Raw genomic sequence first — 25,821 nt, 5'->3', positions numbered from 1 at the left:
TGAACCCAAAAGTTGAAAAGTGGAAAATCATGGTTTTGTAGATCAAGATGATGGATTTTTGAATGTGTTTTTTTGATCTAGACTAATTAAGCTATGAGTATATTAATTTTGACTTAAATTTCCCATTTTGCCCTTGCGGGCTAGGGATAACATTTTTGGGTTCGTTTTGAGGTTTCGAATTAAAGTACATATAGAAATATGGGTATTATTGGACTCGTTTAAACTCATAGGGTACTGTACTGACTATATTAAACCCGATTTTTCAATGAAATTATAGTTTTTCCCTTTGTGGCTTGAGTTTGGCTATTTTGGGTTTTGAGTAAAACTATGGCAATATGAGTATCCTTAGATTCGTATTCTAACGTAGAATTCATATTTGATAGATGTTAATTGTTCTGAGGCTCTTCGAAGAGGAAAGTCAAGGCTCAACTGGATTAGTTCGTGGCACGTGTTCGGCATCGAGGTAGGTTACGGCTTGCCTTTCGGTTAGAATTCAGTTAGAGAAGCATATGTAGAGGTTATTGGCGGAGAAAACATGTTAAGCCTTCGGGTATGAATCTGGGATGACTATTTTTATGTTGGTATTGCTGATTAACTATGTGGGCTCGTAGGCATGATTGTTGAGAGTGGGCCTGTCACCCTATTAGCCATGTGTGATATTCTTGTGACTGACATACTTCCCCACTCCCTCTTATTATTCCACTGTCATATGAAAGAGGAAGGTTGCTATTGAGAGTGAAATGTTGATCAGCATATTAGAATATAAATTTGAGGACTTTTGTGATTGATGTGTCTAATTGAGGCCGAGGAAGTGTATGGCATGCATTCCATACTTCATATGTGATCGTTGCCTCTTGTTGTGTATTGGCTTGGCCTTATCTAACCTCTTTTTATGCTTTTTTGTGCTTTCTTTTGAGCCGAGGGTCTTTCGGGCCGAGGGTCTTTCGGAAACAACTGTCCTACCTTGGTAGGAGTCAGGTCTGCGTACACTCTACCCTCCCCAGACCCCACGTTGTGGGATTTCACTGGGTTGTTGTTGTTGTATTTAGTTTCCATATTGTGATTGTTAAACCGATATCTCTCATTTATTAGGTATTATCTTATACAGAGGAAAGGTTGGTTATTGATACGTTGAGTTGTAATTCGGATATCAACATACAGTTTAAAGCTGGAATTGATAAATTGTGTTATGGAACGGTTGAGAGCTTATTTTTGTCATTCATGCATTCATACTGATGCATTTGGATTGGGTTGCGCGCCAGAGCATATATGTTGAGATCGGGTTGCACGCCACAACATATATTTGGATCGGGTTGTACGCCGCAACATATATAGGGATCGGGTTGCATGCCTCAGCAGGTACATGGACTTCGCAGGTCTCTCATGGGTCATATCGAGACGTGGTGGTATTCCATCTGTAGCATGCGTGTACGATATGAGACAATTGGTCAGTGCATTGCATTGCATCTCATGTGCATTCATATTACATCCATCCACATCTCCGATTTGATTGTTGTATTTATTGTATTGCATGGTGCGTTTCCGCATTGATTCCTTGGTTGATTATTGACTTGAGTTATCGTGTGCCTGATTAATACATACTTGGGGATTGATGGACTCGAGGATTAGAGACTTTCTCCTAGGCTATGACTTGAGGTTACGGAGATCTATTGTGGTTCTTATTACCGCGAGATGACTTGTATTTTCTTAGTGACCATATTTGATTGTTTACCTATTTGTTGATTTCTTTCTTTTATATATCTGAACTTACTGTTGTCGGCCTATGATGCCTACTCAGTACATGTTGTTTTGTACTGATGCTATCTTGCTACATTCCTTTTCGGTGTGTAGAGTTTGAGATAGGATCCACGCCAGACCTTCGTGATTGATCCCCGACGCAGTTCCTTTGGAGACTTAGGGTGAGCAATTGTCAGATCTGCAGCCCGAGTTTCCATTCCTCGTTATATCTATCTTTTACTTTCCGGACAATATTCCTTATCTTGTTACTAGCCTCGCATGGCAATATTAAGATATTTGTACTTATTGGTTTAGACTTATGTATTGAGTAGTAGCTCTTGTACTGATACTGTCACGACCCAACCCCGTAGGCCGTGACTAGTGTCCGTGCTGGACACCCATACGTACCCAACAACCCAAACCAGAATATACAGATACGGGAGTCGAATGGCTTTACTAATTATCATAGACAACCAGACATATCGCACGGAAGCCGATAAGGCTATCATAGAACATAGTAACCCAAAACATATACACAACCCACATGTATGTCTACAGACCTCTACGAACAACAAGCAAATCATAAGACGGGACAGGGCTCCGTCATACCCCTGAATAACATACATATGTGCAACAGAAGAGTCTGTACACAAAATATAGGCTCCGGACTAAGGAGCACTCCAAGATAGCAGAATAGGATCCTAAGTGGGCGGATCAACAAATCGATCGTCTGTACCTGCGTGGCATGAAACGCAGCCCCCGAAGAAAGGGGGTCAGTACGGAAAATGTACTGAATATGTAAAGCACGAAACATAGTGAACAAAGTCATAACCGAAGCAGAAGATACCGAAAATGAACGAAATATCCAGAATATCAAAATACTGATCATAAAGCATAAATAGTGCATGCAGAAGACATATGTCATAGCTGGTCCCATTACGGGACTGGGTAAACAGAACGTGGTCGCCACCCCGACACTGGCGCCACAACACAGCATAACTCCAGAGTAGGGAATAACTCCGTAACATATCATATCATATCATATCAGAATGTGCACATGTCAAACATATCAGATGGCCATATCATATCATATCATCATATATCAGAATGTGTGTACATGGCACAACATACTCCACAACCCATGTACATGTATACCTGCCCCCTCACATCGAGGCGCGGCGAACAATGCAGTGGAATACGCGTGATAACATATCCTGGCCCGGGCTCAGTGGGAGAAACATTGAGGCATCCACGAATGGAGTAGTGAGAAACTAAATGCAATAAAAATACCATAGGCTTCCAGAGACTCAATCAGACATATCGGATGACAATCGAAATAATGCAATCGGACAGAATCATAGTAAGTGTATTTCGGATGTCATAATGAACTACGGAGAAATAATCTTTCTGGGATCGTTCCCAAGTTCCAAAATAGCTTATAGGACTCAAGGGAATATTTAAAATGATTATTATATAGTAGTTAGAAGGACAGTTAAAACGTTTCATTTTATATTACTCGAAAATAAGACAATAGTACATTAAGAGGCAAATCGGGAATAGTGGGCCCACCTCGGGACAACCGAAGTGGTGGGCTCAGATTACGTATATTACGCCTATAGAGTCACCTATAAAGGTCCTAGGGACGTTCCATAACTTTCTAGGCAATTTGGAAAAGTTTGCATAATCCTTTCAACAAAACATACTTATAGAATTCAATTCTATTGAATGAAAAGGGGACATTTTCAAACACGGATTTCTATGAACGGAATACTTTCCGAGATTCAAATCCGATCCTAGTACATCTAGGACATGCCAAAAGAAGGGTAGGGATAGCTTTACATACCTGTTAGCGGCTATTCGTAACCCGTTCGTCTCGTCGCTCTTTTAGCCTATTTATATAAGAGTAACGTTATTGTTAGTAACTATATTATCTAGTTTACAAATCCATAGCCTATTTCTTATCGAACCTATATTCTAGCTTATACATATTCTCGTTTAAGATTTTCTATTATCTAAAATTTAGCGAAAATCCGGCAGCACTTCCCCTATATTTTCACCTATCCAAAATTTCCAATTGCTCTCCTGTTGACACAGAAATACCAACAACAACATATGGATACAATTATATTTTCAATTCCTCCAACTCAACACGAACAACAACATGTTCATATCAATAAAATTTTAACTTAAACTTTCTAATCCTTTCGCCATATAACTAGGGAATTCTTCCATAACCAACTTAATAGAAAGATACGGAGATAAAACATACCTTAATCTCTAGAACACTTTATTAGAATCCCAGCTCTATGCTTTCAAAACCAGCCATACAATAGGGTGACAACACTCCAAAACGTTTATGCCATCACTTAGCTATCAAGGAAGGAGAAGATGATATAAAAATTTAGCAACTACTTTTGTGTTTTTATACTTTTGTGTTGTTGAACACCTGAACGTTTTCTTAGAAATAATATGTAATGAACAGCTGCTTTCCTTGTTTCCAATTGCAAATGAAATGAAATAAGGTCATAAGGACCATTTTCCACCTTTATACGTGTCATTTGGTACATAAATGTGCTAATGACTCATGATATTTTAGTACCAATATGATGCCACCTATTGGCCTAATTAGTGCCATGTATCAGCCACCATTTTAATTATCTAATGCCATGCGGCAACTTGCTAATAGTGCTTATTTATTTAATTCCACTTAATACCATAATTAATTTCTTGATCTCAATTCATTTTTACCAATTATTTTTAATACACTTCATATATCCATTTCCATGATTATGTGACGTAGCACTAGTCCATAGTCCCTTTTGGTACACACATTTTTTTTTTTTTAATGCCTTTCCTATGGATCAAGTAAATATATATAGTATAAAAAATGTTGTCCCAAATAAGGTAGACAAGGAATAATGCCATGTTCCTCTTGTCAATTATAGATACGTTGTTCTTCTCCACATAGCACGTAATATTGCAGCAACTATTCTACTAGAGTTTTTTTTTTTCTATCCAAATGAACTAATATATCACCATTTCCTCTACTTGAAAACGTGAATCTACCTAACTTTCACCACTTCAAGACATACCTATATTGCTGCCACCTAAACCTCTTATAGTTGCATGGTCATAAGTCTCCCTTATCCCTATGTTCTCACGTGAATTCATATAAATTAAACTTATCCATTTTATTCAATTAATACCATAATTAATCCGATACTCTCCCACTTCATCTCCACATTTAACCAATTGTCCACATAATTAATTCCTTAATCTCAATTCACTTAAGTAAAATTTTTTAACACACCTCATATACTCGTTATCATGATAATGAGATATAACACTAGTCCATAACCTCTTTATACATACACCAAATATTATTCCAATCACCGTTATCACACTTGTTAAGTCCTAAATTATTTCGGGACCTCAAACTCTTTGTACACCGAGCTCTCGATTTTTATCCTTGAATATGATCGAATTTTTCGGGCTCGGGTAATTTTACTCATATTGGACGATTAAATTTTTCTAGTCCAAAAATACGAAATACTATAGCTTGGACCGTATTCCATTCAAATAAATTTTGAACCTCGACGAAACTTATTTTCTTCAATTGGTTTAACTTCAAATCCTTACGATACATGCGTACCATCACTTTAATCACCTATAAGCTTGGGGGATAACCTCGTGTCCGTTACTAATATCATTTAACTCGCACACTTTCCAACGTATGAAATTACGGGATCTAACATCCTTCCCCCCTTTAAAACATTCGTCCTCGAATGTTAAATTTGTCTTGCATAAGTATACTGTTTATGGTGATCTTATAACGAATCAATTGTAACTCGAACTTATCTATCATGTTGTGCCTTTCTTTACTTAGCCTAATGCCATTCTCCACCTGTCATTTGTTCGGCAACTCAAAGGGCTAACTCTAGCAATACTTTAATCTTAGATGCTCGTACGATTTAATAGAAAGTCATAGATGATGAGTCGTGCTTTTGTTGCACTCTTCACTTTGAGAATTTGTGGATTATTTGTGGGAAAAATCTGACCATATTGGTCCCATCAACAATGAAATGGTAAGATCATATATGTAGAGATTTAAATGGGCCCACATAATTGACACTTTCATGGTAACAAGCATTCTCTTCCAAACGTGTCCACTAAATAAATTAACACCTTACAATAATTATATATTGATATAAACATCATGATGCCATGTGGATTTACACTCATCCACTGTCTCCCATAATAATTTGGTAATTAATTACTCATCCCCATTTGACCCGTTACACACATAATTAATCTCATGATCTCAATTTACTTAAATAATGAATCACTTCTAACACACTTCGTGTACTCATTATCATAATCATGTGTTGTAACATTAGTCCATAGCCACTTAATGCACACACCAATATTATCTCCAATCATCATCGTCATACTTTTCTGTCTTAAATTATGGGACCTCATTGTCACATGTCGATAACTTACAGGGCATTTGTCCAAATAATATTTATCTCACAGTTTTAATTAATTTCTAGGAAAATTTTGGCAGAATTTTCTCTGTATTTCTTACTATTTCAAAACCTGCACGCAGGAAATACCCACAATGCCTCACATGGCCAACATATATATGCATATATCGTATCATATCATAGCCACACAGGGCTCCCAATTTCCAAAAAAAAAAGTATAAAGGTATCGGGACTTACCTCACATATTACACCTCGAGGCGTACCTGATCCTTTAACGATCTGTCCTGTTATACCTTCCTATCCACCTTCTTTTTCATCCTTCAACTTTACATTTCAATCATATTCCAATATTCTTACTTTATTCGACATGCCTCTTTCGCATCGTAACTTACCTGTGTACCTTGTAACTGCTAATATCATCGGTCGCTTTCTTATGTCGATATCGTTCTTCAGCTGAAATCAAAAATTAGTATAAGGAATTTCATTTCCTATGGCTGGGCTCTATCGCACGATCTTAGATATGAAAGAAAGGTAACATCCTAAATGTCCTGTAGCTTCCTGTTTATAGATGTGGTGCACAACACACCGATAAACAAGACTCTACTAGACACGGCCTGTAGACATTCCGAGGACAAACCGCTCTGATACCACTTTTGTCACGACCCAACCCCGTAGGCCGTGACTAGTGTCCGTGCTGGACACCCATACGTACCCAACAACCCAAACCAGAATATACAGATACGGGAGTCGAATGGCTTTACTAATTATCATAGACAACCAGACATATCGCACGGAAGCCGATAAGGCTATCATAGAACATAGTAACCCAAAACATATACACAACCCACATGTATGTCTACAGACCTCTACGAACAACAAGCAAATCATAAGACGGGACAGGGCTCCGTCATACCCCTGAATAACATACATATGTGCAACAGAAGAGTCTGTACACAAAATATAGGCTCCGGACTAAGGAGCACTCCAAGATAGCAGAATAGGATCCTAAGTGGGCGGATCAACAAATCGATCGTCTGTACCTGCGTGGCATGAAACGCAGCCCCCGAAGAAAGGGGGTCAGTACGGAAAATGTACTGAATATGTAAAGCACGAAACATAGTGAACAAAGTCATAACCGAAGCAGAAGATACCGAAAATGAACGAAATATCCAGAATATCAAAATACTGATCATAAAGCATAAATAGTGCATGCAGAAGACATATGTCATAGCTGGTCCCATTACGGGACTGGGTAAACAGAACGTGGTCGCCACCCCGACACTGGCGCCACAACACAGCATAACTCCAGAGTAGGGAATAACTCCGTAACATATCATATCATATCATATCAGAATGTGCACATGTCAAACATATCAGATGGCCATATCATATCATATCATCATATATCAGAATGTGTGTACATGGCACAACATACTCCACAACCCATGTACATGTATACCTGCCCCCTCACATCGAGGCGCGGCGAACAATGCAGTGGAATACGCGTGATAACATATCCTGGCCCGGGCTCAGTGGGAGAAACATTGAGGCATCCACGAATGGAGTAGTGAGAAACTAAATGCAATAAAAATACCATAGGCTTCCAGAGACTCAATCAGACATATCGGATGACAATCGAAATAATGCAATCGGACAGAATCATAGTAAGTGTATTTCGGATGTCATAATGAACTACGGAGAAATAATCTTTCTGGGATCGTTCCCAAGTTCCAAAATAGCTTATAGGACTCAAGGGAATATTTAAAATGATTATTATATAGTAGTTAGAAGGACAGTTAAAACGTTTCATTTTATATTACTCGAAAATAAGACAATAGTACATTAAGAGGCAAATCGGGAATAGTGGGCCCACCTCGGGACAACCGAAGTGGTGGGCTCAGATTACGTATATTACGCCTATAGAGTCACCTATAAAGGTCCTAGGGACGTTCCATAACTTTCTAGGCAATTTGGAAAAGTTTGCATAATCCTTTCAACAAAACATACTTATAGAATTCAATTCTATTGAATGAAAAGGGGACATTTTCAAACACGGATTTCTATGAACGGAATACTTTCCGAGATTCAAATCCGATCCTAGTACATCTAGGACATGCCAAAAGAAGGGTAGGGATAGCTTTACATACCTGTTAGCGGCTATTCGTAACCCGTTCGTCTCGTCGCTCTTTTAGCCTATTTATATAAGAGTAACGTTATTGTTAGTAACTATATTATCTAGTTTACAAATCCATAGCCTATTTCTTATCGAACCTATATTCTAGCTTATACATATTCTCGTTTAAGATTTTCTATTATCTAAAATTTAGCGAAAATCCGGCAGCACTTCCCCTATATTTTCACCTATCCAAAATTTCCAATTGCTCTCCTGTTGACACAGAAATACCAACAACAACATATGGATACAATTATATTTTCAATTCCTCCAACTCAACACGAACAACAACATGTTCATATCAATAAAATTTTAACTTAAACTTTCTAATCCTTTCGCCATATAACTAGGGAATTCTTCCATAACCAACTTAATAGAAAGATACGGAGATAAAACATACCTTAATCTCTAGAACACTTTATTAGAATCCCAGCTCTATGCTTTCAAAACCAGCCATACAATAGGGTGACAACACTCCAAAACGTTTATGCCATCACTTAGCTATCAAGGAAGGAGAAGATGATATAAAAATTTAGCAACTACTTTTGTGTTTTTATACTTTTGTGTTGTTGAACACCTGAACGTTTTCTTAGAAATAATATGTAATGAACAGCTGCTTTCCTTGTTTCCAATTGCAAATGAAATGAAATAAGGTCATAAGGACCATTTTCCACCTTTATACGTGTCATTTGGTACATAAATGTGCTAATGACTCATGATATTTTAGTACCAATATGATGCCACCTATTGGCCTAATTAGTGCCATGTATCAGCCACCATTTTAATTATCTAATGCCATGCGGCAACTTGCTAATAGTGCTTATTTATTTAATTCCACTTAATACCATAATTAATTTCTTGATCTCAATTCATTTTTACCAATTATTTTTAATACACTTCATATATCCATTTCCATGATTATGTGACGTAGCACTAGTCCATAGTCCCTTTTGGTACACACATTTTTTTTTTTTTAATGCCTTTCCTATGGATCAAGTAAATATATATAGTATAAAAAATGTTGTCCCAAATAAGGTAGACAAGGAATAATGCCATGTTCCTCTTGTCAATTATAGATACGTTGTTCTTCTCCACATAGCACGTAATATTGCAGCAACTATTCTACTAGAGTTTTTTTTTTTCTATCCAAATGAACTAATATATCACCATTTCCTCTACTTGAAAACGTGAATCTACCTAACTTTCACCACTTCAAGACATACCTATATTGCTGCCACCTAAACCTCTTATAGTTGCATGGTCATAAGTCTCCCTTATCCCTATGTTCTCACGTGAATTCATATAAATTAAACTTATCCATTTTATTCAATTAATACCATAATTAATCCGATACTCTCCCACTTCATCTCCACATTTAACCAATTGTCCACATAATTAATTCCTTAATCTCAATTCACTTAAGTAAAATTTTTTAACACACCTCATATACTCGTTATCATGATAATGAGATATAACACTAGTCCATAACCTCTTTATACATACACCAAATATTATTCCAATCACCGTTATCACACTTGTTAAGTCCTAAATTATTTCGGGACCTCAAACTCTTTGTACACCGAGCTCTCGATTTTTATCCTTGAATATGATCGAATTTTTCGGGCTCGGGTAATTTTACTCATATTGGACGATTAAATTTTTCTAGTCCAAAAATACGAAATACTATAGCTTGGACCGTATTCCATTCAAATAAATTTTGAACCTCGACGAAACTTATTTTCTTCAATTGGTTTAACTTCAAATCCTTACGATACATGCGTACCATCACTTTAATCACCTATAAGCTTGGGGGATAACCTCGTGTCCGTTACTAATATCATTTAACTCGCACACTTTCCAACGTATGAAATTACGGGATCTAACAGATACAGACCAGATGCCTTGGGTAGTTTATGTATTTCCACACTTATTACTTTTATATGATATTTGAAACTTATTAGCATTGATATTATTCTTCCGCATTGATAGATCGTATGTTGGATAAGGGAAGGGTTCACCCACTAGGGACAGTGTGTGGGTGCCCACACGACTAGTGATTTGGGTCGTGACCACAAGTATCAAAGAAAATCATTCATTTGGTGCCCTTTCATCATGGATAAATTACAAATACTTCAGTTACTCTTTACATAAACAGAATTTCATTAGCTTTCCCAAGTCCTCCTCTTAGGTTAAGACAGTAAAGGAGTATCATTTGAGTAAAGTAGGTCTATACTTTTCTTGAATTGTATGAGGCTTTGGGATGCTCAAATAGCTGGTATCTTCTCAGTTGAAAAAACACTTGGAACTCCAACAGTCCGAAGAAAGTACACCAATCTTGTTTATGAAATTACCACACCAGGCTGAAACAAAATGTATTAGCAGTATTGAGAAGCCCACCAACGGGAAGGATGATAATGAAAGTTAAATTGTAACGCCAAAGAAAGATGATAGTAACACCAATACAACGCACTTGATAATTACTTTTCTTTTGACATGAATTCACCCGCGCTTCGCGCGGTCACCTTAAATAAATAAAATATTAGAAAATAAATAATACTTTGATTTATAAATGAAAATAAATCCTTACTAATAAAATATTTGTTTATGATTCTACAATGAGTTATTACAATGTAAATAACTCATTTACAAAGAAATACGGTTTGTCTTCTTATAACAATATTAAAAACCGAAACATGAAAAAAAAAGAAGAAGATTAAAACGCTCCTGAAATAAAAGTGAAAGTTTTCCAACTACTTCAATTTTAATTTTCTCAATTGCTGCCTCAGTACATAAGAGCACCACTTGACTTGTGCCGCTTGTCTAGCCTTAGTTTTCAACAACCACCACAAAAATCTTTCACTGTCTAAAGTTTTCGGTCTTAGAAAAACATCACACTGCCCACTAAAAAGTAAAATTTATACTACTAATCTAACCAAACTTCTCTATGAAATTCCATCAATATTTTTACTAAAGGAAAGCGTAACATAACTATACAAAACTAACGTATTCCTCATTAACTAAAGAACATGTAACATATTTCTTGTCCCCACTATTACCACAATAAAAGCGAAATATGATGCATCAAATATAAACCTGTTGGGTATCCGTAATTTATAATCATATGACATGTGAGCATATCCAATTACAAGAAATAAGTTGGATCTTCCAAAAATCATTTTTTAACCTTATTGAAGTATGATAGTCCGCAAAACCCTTTAAGCTATTCACTAACCTCTCTGCTTCATGCTGCCATGCCTCCATCCACAATTGTTAGACCATAAAAAACCAAAATTAACTTTCACTAAAGCAAACAAAGAGAAAGAAAGAGGGTGAAAAATATGCTAAAAACTTATTGCAATTGATGGCAGATGACACAAGTCCGAAGAAGGATTTTTTCAATGTTGATTTGTTGGGAATATGAGAATGTTGTTTACAGAGTATATATTTGGTATGTGATGATGTTTAATGTAAATTAAATGGGTTTAATTGTGGTTGGTAAATGGATTTAGGGTATGCATGTTACATTTGAGAGAGTGACTAATGAGAATTAAATGGGTTTAATTTTCTAGAAAATGTTAAGGTGAAAAATAAGGCCCAAGGCACTATTTTTTTTTTTTTAAAATGATACTAATAGAGATCCTAGCAGTTTGCCGAAGTTTGATTTACATCTTGCATTGGCAGTTATATTTACATTTCTTCTAATTGTTAGAGATGTTTCAATTTTTTTTTCCTCCATAAATAAGGAATTTGAGAGGTTGGAAGTTGGAACAATAATAGCTATTTCATTGTGAATTTAACTCAATAGCCAATTTAGATAGGTATGCGTAATGTAGTAAGTTGAAAGTAAACAATAAATTACTCCATGAATAAGAAGAGTGCAGTATTAATTATTGAGTCATTTATAGTTGTTACAATAAAATACATAAAAAAAATGGGATAAAAGACAAAAAATAGTAAAAAGCTCAAAAAAAGGAGAAAAAAGATAAATATGTTTCTAGGCCATAGAGAGGTGCCACATTACCTTGTCTATGCCTAGCTTTATATTGTATATAGATCCAGAATGAATATCTAATTCAAATTGGTTGATGAGCCAAAAAGCTTCTTTCCGTGCCTTGGGCCCTTGGCTACTGTTGTCACCAACGCAGCCATGAATAAATTTTCAGTCAAAAAAATTGGGCTACCTGAGAATTTTAAAGCAATATGATAAAGATGCACTCTGACAGACCGGGCCAAGAAAATGTGCCCTAATTTATATCGAAAAGGGAAAAAGCTTTTGTTAATGAGGTAAGGAAATAAAAATTACTATTCTTCCACTATTTAGCTGCTGGCTTTTGCCTCTAATGTGGCTGGAGATGCTAGCACAGAATAATGATCACTTAAAATTTGTGTCAATGTTATTTAGTTTTCAAACGCGAACCCATTACACACCTGTCTCCTGCGGATTACCCGTGATTTACTCATTTGGCTGAACCTTCACCTGTAGTACAGTAGTATCTTGCTCATTGTGATAATATTCAATTGCAGGAACCTGTTGACGTCTTTGTCTATGCAGTGGAGGCTTTTCCACCGCAGGTTTACAAATTGCTTACTTAGTCTTCACAAAAGATAATTCGCAGTAATTACTGTGGACAGAATGAGAGTAGAACATACAAGAGACTGTTCATCAGAAATGCGTTGATCTCCACTGCTTTCATAAGATCTTCAGGTGAGTGAGCAGCCAAAATACGCGTGCACTCAGAACAAAAGAAAAAAGGGTTGCTATAGAAGCAGTCACTACAACCACGTACATAACAATACATGAAGCATGCTCCAAGCTGGAGCAATTGAATTCAATGTTGTGATACTTTCTCTTAATTGAAGAAAATGCCTAGAATAACACTTTGTTTAATGGTCCTGGAGCCTGGAGGTACAACATAGCAGTATACAAGTATCATACACATTTGAAATAGTTGAAGCTAACAGAGAAAGGAAACAAAGTGAAGAAATAGCCTCCAACCTAATTATGATAAAAAGAAGCATTTCACAAATACTATGATAAGCGTGCAACCAAGATGGTCCAACCTAACTATGATAAATAGAGTGAATTGAAAACCTTTGATGACACAAAAGTTGGTGTGAAAGAGCTTGTTGATGTGAAGTTCAAGGATAGTGAAAGTTGAATCTAGCAACTATTTCGATTCCAGCATCAAACAATGCTATGTACTTCTTCATCTCTCGACTAAGAGACTTCTTTCTCTTCTGCAAAGTTATTATATGTAAATCTTTTAAGTATATGATAAATTAAAATAACACGAAATAACAAGAATAATACGTAGCATACCTTCTAAAATATTTCTGAGTGACAGAATCAATCGAGGCTGAGTTCAAACATACCACTGTGAAGATACATGAAATCCAAGTAATTAATAGTATCTTTATAATTAATCGTGTTTTGACATGTGTAAAACAATGTTGTTTGAAAATGATAGGATATCAAAATGCTTTGAATCTCAGAGGCATCAATGGGATGATTGAAATCGCTTCAAATTCACAAATATAACTCTGTTGTTATGATTGATGTACTATGAATTGATCTCTAGGATGAACATCTTTATAGTAAGAAACATATATCTAATAAAAAGATGTTATGAGGAAGTAATGATTTCCCCAAAAAGCTCAATGCTTTGCAAAAACTAATAAAATCTTATTGTTGTAAACATGCACTGAAAGAGATTAATTCCGTGATTATTCTCATTGATTGAGTTGGCAAATATACCATAGTTACAATGTCCTATTAGGATACAAACTATACTAACCTAAAATAGAAGATTTACAAAATATTCTTTTACTACATATTTACACTATTTATCACACCCCCGCAGTCGAAACGGGAGGTTTACGAACGCTGAGACTGTCCCGAAAATCTTCAAATAAGACCTGTGGCAGTCCTTTAGTGAAAATATCGGCGAGCTGATATCGGGACGGAACATGAAGGACACGGACGTGGCCGCGCGCCACCTTTTCACGAACAAAATGTATATCCATCTCAATGTGCTTGGTGCGCTGATGTTGGACTGGATTTCCTGACAGATAAATGGCACTGACATTATCACAATAAACTAAAGTAGCCTTAGGGATCGGACAATGTAGTTCCAAGAGGAGGTTACGTATCCAACATGATTCAGAGACAACATTAGCAACCCCCCTATATTCTGCTTCCGCACTAGAGCGGGAAAGAGTAGGTTGGCGCTTAGATGACCAGGATATCAAATTATCTCCCAAAAACACGCAATAACCCGACGTCGAGCGTCTGGTGTCTGGACATCCCCCCCAATCAGCATCAGTGTATGAAACCAAATCAGTAACTGAAGATGAGTAGAGATGCAAACCATGATCAAGAGTACCCTGAATATACCGAATAATCCGCTTAAGAGCAAGCATATGTGTATCTCGTGGAGCATGCATATGAAGACAAATCTGCTGTACGGCATAAGAAATATCCGGTCTGGTGAAGGTAAGATACTGAAGAGCACTTGCAAGGCTCCGGAAATGGGTGGGATCGTCACACAGATCGCCAGAAGAGGCACTGACCTTTGGTTTAGTGTCAACCGGAGTGGAAGAAGGCTTACACGAGGACATTCCTGCACGTTCAATAATGTCTGTAGCATAACTTCGTTGTGATAGAAACATACCACCCTTGTGACGGGTCACCGCAATGCCAAGAAAATAGTTCAAAGGACCTAAGTCCTTCATAGCAAATTCTGAGCCAAGAAGGCCCATAATAGAACAACGGAGAGCATCTGAAGAGGCAGTAAGAATAATATCATCCACATATAGTAAAATGTAAGCCAAGTGGTGCCCTTTGCGATAGATGAACAAGGAGTGGTCAGACCTGCTATTAGCAAAACCAATGGAAGAAACAAAGTCAGCAAATCTTTTATACCAAGCTCTAGGTGCCTGTGTAAGCCCATATAAGGACTTGCGCAACAAACACACATAATCGGGACGAGATGGGTCTCTAAAACCCATAGGCTGATGCATATAAACCGTCTCCTTGAGATCGCCATGAAGAAATGCATTTTTGACATCCAACTGATGAATGGGACAATGTATAGATAGAGCTAGACTTAAGACAGTGTAGATCGTTGCTGGCTTCACGACCGGACTGAAAGTCTCACCACAATCAATGCCAACCTGCTGTGTTTTGCCATCACCTACAAGACGGGCTTTATGCCTCTCAAAATCACCATTAGACTTTTCTTTATGAGTAAAAATCCACATAGACCGAATAACATTCACATTAGGTGGACGGGGTACCAAATCCCACGTCTTATTTTTAATAAGAGCATCATATTCATCATCCATGGCCAATTTTCAATTCGGGTCACGTAGCGCATCCAACGGTTTACGAGGTATGGGGGACTTGGTAACCGTCGCATGTAGATTAAATGGGTGCTTGGGTTTGAAAATCCCGCGCTGACTACAAGTGACCATGCGTGTGTGGGTATTGGGCTGGACAGGTGGAGAAATGGTCGAGTTTTGCGGGGTGGTGGGAAGCTGGTGGGGGAGAGGGGCGGACTGGTCTTGCATAGAGGACGATGGAGGCTGCTGCCCAGGTGGGGAGGGGTCGGCGTAGTCCTGAGTCACGGGCAGCGACGGAGGGGGACAGGGCAGCGGTGGAGGGCTGGCGGCTATATGATGGATCAAGTAAGGAGAGAGGCCATCATCAAGGAAGTCATAAGAGGTGGGAGCCGGAGTATGGATTTTGGAAAACGGAAATTGAGTCTCATCAAATAAAACATGACGACAAATAATGATTTTATTTGAGGATAAATCAAAACATTTGTAGCCACGATGGTTTGGTGGATATCCCAAAAAGACACATGGAGTTGACTGAGGGTGCAACTTGTGAATAGTAGTAGACGGAAAAAGGGGATACCATAAACACCCAAAGACTCGGAGATGAGAATAAGATGGTTTCCGTTGGTAAAGGACCTCTAAAGGTGATTTGTGACCCAATAGCTTACTTGGTAAAATATTAATGAGATACATCGCCATTTGCAATGCATGATGCCAAAAAGATGGAGGAATGGAGGCATGAGCAAGAAGAGTCCGGATGACATTATTTAGTGAACGAATTTTTCTTTCTGCTTTCCCATTTTGAGAGGATGTATGAGGACACGAAAGACGGAAAGACATCCCATTGGATGCACAAAATTTTCCGAATTGACTATTAGTATATTCCCTCCCATTATCACATTGGACATTCTTGATAGGACGTTCAAATTGAGTAAGAATATGGGTCTTAAAATCCATGAATTTTGAGTAAACATCAGATTTTCTAGCCAAAGGGAAAGTCCACAAATAGTTGGTAAAATCATCCAAAAACAGAACATAATAACAATGGCCCATAGAACTCAAAATTGGAGAAGTCCACAAATCACTATGAATAATGTCAAATGGAAATAAAGTTTCGGAAATAGAACTAGCAAATGAAAACTTAACATGTTTACCAAGAACGCAAGAATGACAAATACTAGATGAACTAGAACTATTACATTCAATGCTTTTATTACGCCTAAGAAAATCCAAAATAGAAGCTCTCGGGTGGCCCAAACGATCATGCCAACGGGTAGAAGACAAGGCAGCAAAAGTCGACGGTGAATTGGTGGAAAATTTGAAGGTGGACAATGGATAGAGAGCACCCCTACTATTACATCTCATGAGAGCCATCCCCGTCCGGAAATCCTTCACAGAAAACCCATAAGGATCAAATTCAACACTCACATAGTTATCAGTAGTAAATTTACGAACCGATATCAAATTCTTTATGAGTTTTGGCGCATGAAGAACATTGTTTAACAATAAAGAAGGGTTCGGGGGAGGCAATTTAGCATGACCACAACCTCGAATTGGAATTGAATTACCATTACCAACAACAATGCCAGTATTACGATTGCTCAAATTAAAATAAGACGAGAGAGTACCTTTTGTGGATGTCATATGGGACGTGGTGCCGGTATCCATATACCAATTCGAATCGGGTTGGTTCAACGTCATCGTGTGCATGGCCGATTCAATATCCGTCGGAGTCCATTGTGTCGGGGGGCCCGCGGCTGCATATGCCTGCTGTTGTGGTCGCGAGCCCAAAATGCCAGGCTGGGCCAGCGACCTCGGGCCAGACGAAGAAGATGGCGGCTGCCACTACTGCTGTGGCCGAGCCCACTGCGTGGTAGGATACGGGCAAGGGGGAGCCCACTGAGGCATCCAACCCCACTGCCACGGTGAGGAGGGATGTTGCCACTGCTGCTGGTCACCTGAGGGGCGTCCTCCACGGCGTCGGCTGCCACTGCCGCCGCCCGAACCACGGCCACCGCCGTTATTATTCCCGCCGCTAGAGCCGCGATTTTTGTTGTTGCCCCGATGATGGTGAGAACGACCAGAATTTTCCAGATAAGAAGAGTCATCAAAATCACGTTTGGAATTAGCCACCATAGCCGCGGGCGAGTCATCGTGCATTTCAGCCAACGCCTTTTCCTCAAGGCACAAACTTGACCGAGCGTCGGAGAATGGTGGAAGAGGCTTACTTTGGCGGATGTAGGTACCCAAATTCTTGTATGCCTCTGGGAGTCCAGCCACCAGTTGGAGAACGAGGCGGTTGTCGGTCACCGGAGCCCCCACACTCTTAAGTTGATCGGCCAAGGTCTTGAGACGTTGGCAATACGCCGAAGCGTTTGGAAAATCCCGCATCTTGACATGAGAGAAATCATGTTCCAAAGCAACGGCACGGGAGTTTTTGTTGTCTTGAAAAAGATTACGGAGGCGATCCTAGGCCTCCTTTGCCGATAGGTCTTCTTCGATGATTGTATGCAATAAGTCCGTGGAGATGGTTGCATATCCCCATTAAAGTACCGTGGCATCCAAAGTGGACCACAACTCCTTTTCGTCGTCGGTGGTAGGAGCCTTCTCCTTTCCGGTTGGCAGAATGTGGAAAAGGACACGGTGAGACCGGGCATGAAGTTTGAATAATTCGGCCCAAGCCGAATAATGATCCGTTTCCATCTCAAGAATGATTGGGATGTGATTCTTGATGTTGGAGACAGCCAAAGCAGGATGAAACTTGGTGTCTGCCATTGATGGAAGGCAAGAAAAATGGACGGAAATCGAAGAAGAAGAAGAAGAAGAAGAAGAAGAAGAAGAAGAAGAAGAAGAAGAAGAAGAAGAAGACGTCGGAAAAGTGGGTAGAGGACGTCGGAGAATTAGGGCAGCGGAAGAGAAGGAAAAGAAACCCTAGTATCTGATATCATGAAAGAGATTAATTCCGTGATTATTCTCATTGATTGAGTTGGTAAATATACCATAGTTACAATGTCCTATTAGGATACAAACTATACTAACCTAAAATAGAAGATTTACAAAATATTCTTTTACTACATATTTACACTATTTATCATGCACAAACACAACCTTTTCAAAATCAAGGACTTCATGGTCTAGAATACCGTATATACAAAGTTCCTTTGTCCAGAACAATAAAGATTAACACTATATCAAATATGAAAAGATGATTAGAACAATTAAATAGGACTATATAACTTGCTCTTCGCATTAAAAAAGTCGTAGCTATACGAATAATGATCTTCCATACGAAGTAAACATACTAAACATGATCCCAAGTACTTACAGGTCCAACCCTCTAGAGAATAATTGATTATTTAGAAAGTGATATAATTTCAGTATAGTGCAAAAAGTAACAACACCACAAAAAAAAAAAAAAAAAAAAAAAAAAAAAAAAAAAAAAAACAATCTGCATACCAAGAGTACATCTACTTGCTTCTTGCTTCTTGACCCCCACCTCAAAAAGCACGATTTTGCATCACTATTCAAATTACAAGCCCTTAGATTCTCCATTTTCAGAGAAGGGACGAGAAGGCTGGTTAATATATAATTCATTAAGATATGAATACTTGGGTAAATTAACTTGAATTGATTAGATGAATGTAGACATTTTAAGAGTTAATACGACAATAGGGCAAAATAAAGCAATTAAGCCTTCTCGACTTCTCCAAAACATTGAATAGATATTACTAAAGGAAATGAGATCTAATTAAGCCTTCTCGACTTCTCCATAGGATGAATGTGAATTAATAAGGAGGAGCCAAAGTGTCCTATCATGTCATCCGTTTATCATTAGCTGACTCATTGTGCATTTTTTTTATATCCTTACTCGTAAATATGCCCGCGCGTGGTTTTATAGAAGTTCACTAAACTTATAAATAACCATCGAGCTAATAAGGAATTCATATACTCTCTCTTTTTTTATGAGAAGGAAAACATTTGTAAATAACATATATGTGGTTCATATAACCTTTGCACACTTTTATGTATTGTATATTTTCAGTGAGGTTTGATTTAAGTTTTATATAATTAAGGACACTCAAGGATATTAATAATAAAAATATTTAAACAAAAATAAGAATTACCCAAAAATAAAATTATTAGCAATTATTATAAATTAGAAGGGTAAAAATATGTATAAATGAAAGACAAACAGACAAAACATTATTATATTGACCACCTTCTCATGCTATTGCAACACAGCTTTTAAAAAATTTGTGTTGTGCCTAATCTTTAATGCATTATCTTGCCATTTGAAGTATGCTTTTGTGAGATATACATCTAACATTTCAGGTTGAAAAATAAGTAATAGAAACTAAAAGTTTTGTTAAATGGAAATATGATTATTGTCTGACATTTGACTATGCACTTCACTAATTGTACAAAAAGAACATTCAAAATTATTAAAAGATATTCGTAAAACCAAAACCAATTTCACTTAAATCCTAAAAATAAAATAAAAATTACTATCTAATCCACAATTTTATGTTCTCCTGACTAATAGTAGTGTATTTGAATCCTGTAAAATAATAGGCGTTTTTGAAGGCAGTCCAAACATTCACCAAACTTAACATTTAAAAAGAACCAATAATTCATAAAAATTAAATAGAGACTACAACATGATCTCCAAAGCTTAACCAACAAAATCAGTAATCTAAAAGAGTGATTAGGTATGAGCAGCAAAGACGTCTCGTTCTATAGAACCTCATATAAGAAGGGAAATCGTTGGACCAAGAAATATATATATATATATATATAGTTGACATTTCTCAGTTTTCATGTTACATGTCCACAAACATGACAACCGTTTAAATATATGAGGGAAAATTGAGGAAGAATATGATCATCATATAGTTTTCAAAAGAATACAAAGTAAAGAGAATGTGAAAATATAACCTCTTCTAATTTCTTTCAAGATAAGTTACTAATACAAAATGAAGATATGCGATATCTAAAGACTTCACATGGAAAAAAGAAAATGGATCATCCCTTGCAGGTTATTTAAAATCAACTTTTTCATTGTAGACAAATGTTTCATGTACATGCGCATGCTCGAACAATTAAAAAAAAAAAAATCGTAAAATGTCGAAAGAAAAAGAAAACCTCAAAAGCATGTGCCCGCGACATGGTTGTGTGAACTGATAGTTTTGTGCGGCCTCCAGTTCAGCACCACGTCAATCATCTTTGCAGGAACGTTTATCTTTTTAGGCACTGGATAGATTGATCAAATTGGTATGTTGAAACTTACGACATTTTTTGCAGGAAAAGTTGATGTTTTATGACAATTTTGTACTAAGAGCCGATCAAGAAAATAATACAATTCCTCTAAAAACAGCACCCCTTAACCTATCATTTACTAACTCGGTCAGATGAAACCTCAATATTTTCTTCAACGAATGGGGTATAAAGTTACTCACTTCTTAACCTTATTTCCATAACTTCACCCTCGTGTCATGCTTGGTTCCACTGCTCGTAAAGTAGCCGCCTATTAAACCAGTGTCGAAAATGAAGGAGTTAGTATAATATATACATTTAAATATTACATAAGAAGTATTCTAGATCATATTGTTTCTTAAAGGCTAAAGCTCCATATCACAATTTCACATTGTTCTTCATCAATTGCAATAGCTTGTTGCTCCATATGGCTGCCAAGAGTTTTCTCTATTCTCTAAGAATGAGCATAGGAACATACTAAAAAACAATACAAGTGATTGGTCTGCCTGAAAAATATCTAAACAATATGGATTTCTTCAGGCCAAAACTACAAAAAAATGTTTAAATTGCGGCGGTTTAATAGCGGGGTCAGCTACAACCCCTGCAAATTTCATTAAATAGTGGGGGTTTACATGTCTGACACAAATAAAAGAAACTAGCGGGGGTTTGGAACCTCCACCATCTGGGAAAAAAAATAGCGCGCAACTTTTCCCTCACTTTTTTTTTTTTTGGCTCTTTTTTCTCTGAAAAATTTTACCTTATCTTTTCCCTCTCTCTCAAAACCCTCTGCCTCTCTCACTACTTTTTATTTCTGCAAATATGATACAAATTTCGAACTAGACCAAACAGACTCAACAAAACCATTAGACTCATTCTAATGAATTGCATTTGTAACTTTGAAATATCCTTTCTCAAACGTCAATTGAAATTGGTCCAAACATGGGTACGAAATCAGTTTTAAATAGAAGCTGGAGTTTTTGAACAAAATTGGTCCAAACATTGATCTCAAAGGTAAATTTTTGCTCAAAATTCTCAATATTCTCAACATTCTACAAACAAAAGGGCACGCAACTTTTAGCTCAAATTTCTCAAAATTAATTTTTTTGTGTGAATTTTTCTAATGTGTCCCTCATTTTTTTTCCACCTTTGTCTTCTACTGCTACTACTTCTACTAATCTATCTATTATCTCAAGTATCTTCTGATTTTTGGTATTTCAGTATATGGATTTTCCCCTTTCTTAATGTTTTCATGTGATTATATGTTCAAACACCTATGATTTTTTAAAGATTGACACTTCAATCGCTGATTAATGAATAATATGACTTCACTAATTTTTTGGGTTTTACCAGGCTCTTCTTCATATTTTGATCGTTTTGCTGCGTGTCTTCACTGCTCAGTTATTAGGTGAGTTTTTTTCCCGATTTCCTCTTTATTTTTCCATCTTTTCTGATTATCAGTGTTATTTATTAGATTTGTCATTGTGTTGAGTTTTAAATTGAAGAATGCTCTTTTCTGTGTTTTGAGTCTTCCATGGAAGATTTAGCTTACTTTCACCTAAATGTTTTGGCTAATTGGTGATAAATCTCTACACCTCTGTTGTGCGTGTTCAGCTGCTTCGCTGTTTTCATGGTTTATTCTTTATTTTAAACTGTTTTAAGCTTTTCAAAGTAAGAATGGAACTGCTATCAAACTTTCCTTGGAGGTGTTTGACAAATTGCCTGAAAGAACAAACTTTTCGCTGTGTTAGGACCCTCTTAAATCCAGATTGTTTAACCAAAGCCAAAGCCAATGCTACGAGAAGGGCTGAAATGGTGAGTAAATTAACTTGCTATGTAATTATTTCTATGTAGTAAATAATTCTGATTTGATTTTTATTTATAGATGGCTCAGACTGGACAAAGGCCTGGACGAGCACAAATATACCTTGCTACTCATAAGAATCAAGATGGAGTATATGTTAATGAAGCAGCAAAAGAAATATGCGTAAGTTTCTGTGAATTCTCAACTTATCTCAAGAAACAAATCATGAGGATTGGGGAGTAGGGCAGATAATTGAAGTGAGCTAATGCTGATTTTTGTATATGAAAAACTGATCGGTGGTCATCTGATTGAAGTTTTTTGTTCAAGGTCTTTAAGCATAAGCTATAGCTATGAATATTAATAAACTGGAGTAGTATTAATATAGCAATATGATCTGATTCTATGCTCTCTGTTTCATTGTTTGAAGTTATTTTTTTTCAAATTTGTCCTTAGAATCCCATCTCTTTGCTTTGTATCCTAAGTTTAAGGAATCAAGTTAAAGTTTTTCCATCTTATGGGTTAAAAATTAATGAGCTCACATATTCTGCTTCATAGTTAAAAGCCATGTCTCTTAAGTTCTGTCTTCTTTAATTTCATGCATTCCTATTGGTTTATTTGTGACAATGAGTTTTGTATGTGTAGGAAAAAATTGAGTTAGCTTTAAGCCAAAGCACCATAGACGAGTCTCAAATTTCGCGAAATGATGTCGTTGGCAAGGTGCTAGGAGAAGAGCACTCTGGGAGGGTGAGGTGCTTGGGATTAGGACCTATCCCCAGTAAAGTTTTTAAACAAGCAAGACCTCGTTTCGGCGGTACAAGTGCTTCAAGAAGTGAAGGTTCATGTTCGTCCCAATGTCAACAGAACCATAAGAAAATGATAAATGCTCAGGAAAAAATGATGAATGCTTTCAAGGCATATATGATAATGAAAGAAGGGACGATACCAGAACAGTTTGCGGGGTTCTTTGCTTCTTCTTCGGCGGTTTCTCCTACAACAGTAAGTAAAGTTCTTCATTTCTTTTTCATTTAATTGGTCTGAAATTTTTTGGATTTGATTTCTCTTTGAAAAATGACGAGATTGTTGTGGCTGTTATTGTATGTTGGTTTATTTTGTGTCCGGAAAAACAATATCGGCATTCAGATGATCCAATTGTAATATGATGGTCCTTTCCTAGGAAAAAAAACAGAGTAGAACAGAGAGTAAAAACAGAGAGTAATAAAGTCTGGTTTGTGTCAATGTGTCAATGAAGTCTGGTTTGTTGTGTAACAAATTGAAGCTGCATAAGAAACAAGCAAACAGAGAGTAAAAATAGAGTAGTACATTCTGGTTTGTTGTGTACTAAAATAATAGATAAGAGTTCCTAGTCCTGAGATCACTCACTAAAAGTTAGATGTTAGCAATTCCGACATCTCAGCAACTTGTTCCTAGTACTAGTGTTGTTCTTGGACGGATAAAGAAGAAAAACACTGCTGATTTGACGAATTGGGAAGCAAGAAAAGGTGCTATTGAGAGGAGAAAGGGATTTAGAGGAAGTGAAGAGAGAGCGTGAAGAAGATAATGATAAAGCCATTGTTCTTCCTAGAGCCCCAACATACGAATACTTCATTTCCCCCCTTTTGGCTAACGCATCTACTGTTAGCTGCTGTGAGTCATGTGGTTTTTGTGGAGGAGGTTTTGTTTGCTCGTATTTCACTCACACTTTTGGAACGGCTAAGCAGTAAAATTAATACTCTCTCTTTTGGCCACCAAATAAAAAGTCAAAAAAACTATACTGCAGTAGTATACTACTATTTTGTTAGATAAATAAAGATAATTTTACTGTCATGTACCAAAATAGGACCTAATTACCTTTTTTTTAATAGATACTGCTACTAGTAGCAATTTAAGAGAATATATGATAGAGCTATTTTCACCCAATACCCGAATTACCAAACCGAACCGAGAATTTTGGTAATTCGATATTCGGTAATAGTATTCGGTGCGGTATTCAGGTGTAAAATTTCAGAATTATGGTATTCGGTTTCGGGTTCGGTACGAGATATTAATACCGTTTGGTATTAATATCTTTGGTAAAGAAATAGAAAACTTTGGAATTATACGAAGTCTTATCTGGTCCATCATGCAGTAAACTTATCAAAATGGCTCCATAATTGCTTGAACGAATGAAATTTTGCATTCGTTCAAACAAAATTTACATATTAATATAGACACCAAGTGGTCAAAGACCTGCTTGAATTTAATGCGTCATTTTGGCGAGCCTGGGTCCAAAATGTGGCTGTATGTGAAAGTCACCCATTTTATTAAGGTTTTCAGCTACCACTATTTGAGCGACAGATTCATAATTATCTACTGTATGAGCAGTTGAATTTCCAAATTAAACTTGAATAAAGAGTTGTGGTGTTATCAGGATAGTAGCTAACTCTATTTCTATGCTTTTCATTATGCAGCCAAGTGATGCGGCGAGTGGATCCCTTTCGCCCATGGATGCAAGAAGATCATGCGGTGATAGTAATCCTAGTGACAACCGTTGATTTCATTGTATTGTTTGGTAGGAACGGATGTTAGAATGCTGGAGTGAATGTATTGTGTTTAAATTTAGTTTTTGAGTGATCTGATAATGCTACTTAAATTTTTAGTTTCAAAAACTAATGATACTTTATGATAACATTTGTGATTTTACGATATGTTATCGATGTCTCTTAAAGTTTTAACGTTTTTTTGCTTTGATTATGATTTCTAGCTTAATTAGTGATTTTGTAATCGATAATATAAGTTAATTTTTTTAAAAAAAAAATATATATATGTATTGCGGAGGTTCTAAACCGCCGCAATCTGTCATTGAGAATTATTTTTAAAAGATTAAATTTTAAAATTATGGGGGTCAACTGCCGTAAAATGACCGCCGCAAATTAGTTCTGGTGTTCAGCAAAAAACCGCCGCTAATTGATTGCGACAGCTGTTATTATGGGGGTTTTGACAACTGCCGCAACAACACATTGCGGGGATTTCAAACCGCCGCAAACCTTAAAAATAAC

General features: G+C 36.9%; 1 protein-coding gene and 2 long non-coding RNA genes across 3 annotated transcripts; 1 reads left to right on the top strand and 2 right to left on the bottom strand.

Annotated features, from left to right (window-relative positions):
* Positions 1-2,230: 2,230 nt before the first annotated feature.
* Positions 2,231-10,188, bottom strand: LOC132615914 (uncharacterized). The gene is made up of 5 exons (XR_009572888.1): positions 8,795-10,188; positions 8,369-8,414; positions 4,007-7,261; positions 3,581-3,626; positions 2,231-2,473 (listed from the first exon to the last, which is right to left on the bottom strand). It is a non-coding gene; the product is annotated as an uncharacterized LOC132615914 (long non-coding RNA).
* A 2,029-nt stretch (positions 10,189-12,217) lies between these two features.
* LOC132614473 (uncharacterized) lies at positions 12,218-20,826 on the bottom strand. The gene is made up of 3 exons (XR_009572313.1): positions 19,189-20,826; positions 13,715-13,769; positions 12,218-13,632 (listed from the first exon to the last, which is right to left on the bottom strand). It is a non-coding gene; the product is annotated as an uncharacterized LOC132614473 (long non-coding RNA).
* Positions 20,827-21,650: 824 nt separating this feature from the next.
* On the top strand, positions 21,651-25,479 carry LOC132614958 (uncharacterized). The gene is made up of 6 exons (XM_060329512.1): positions 21,651-21,996; positions 22,336-22,390; positions 22,734-22,797; positions 22,868-22,969; positions 23,429-23,782; positions 25,234-25,479. Exons 3-6 carry the CDS (start codon positions 22,795-22,797, stop codon positions 25,315-25,317), a joined length of 543 nt encoding a protein of 180 aa, XP_060185495.1. The 5' UTR covers positions 21,651-21,996; positions 22,336-22,390; positions 22,734-22,794; the 3' UTR covers positions 25,318-25,479.
* Positions 25,480-25,821: the final 342 nt, after the last annotated feature.

Source organism: Lycium barbarum, chromosome 10 (assembly GCF_019175385.1).
Source record: "Lycium barbarum isolate Lr01 chromosome 10, ASM1917538v2, whole genome shotgun sequence".
Taxonomy (NCBI): Eukaryota; Viridiplantae; Streptophyta; class Magnoliopsida; order Solanales; family Solanaceae; genus Lycium; species Lycium barbarum.
This window is presented reverse-complemented; position numbering and strand designations above follow the sequence as displayed.

Excerpts from the sequence above, each read along its gene's own strand:
- LOC132614958 (XM_060329512.1), top strand. Across the intron at positions 22,970-23,428 it reads AAGCAGCAAAAGAAATATGC|GAAAAAATTGAGTTAGCTTT; the intron begins GTAAGTTTCTGT and ends TTGTATGTGTAG. Across the intron at positions 23,783-25,233 it reads CGGCGGTTTCTCCTACAACA|CCAAGTGATGCGGCGAGTGG; the intron begins GTAAGTAAAGTT and ends TTCATTATGCAG.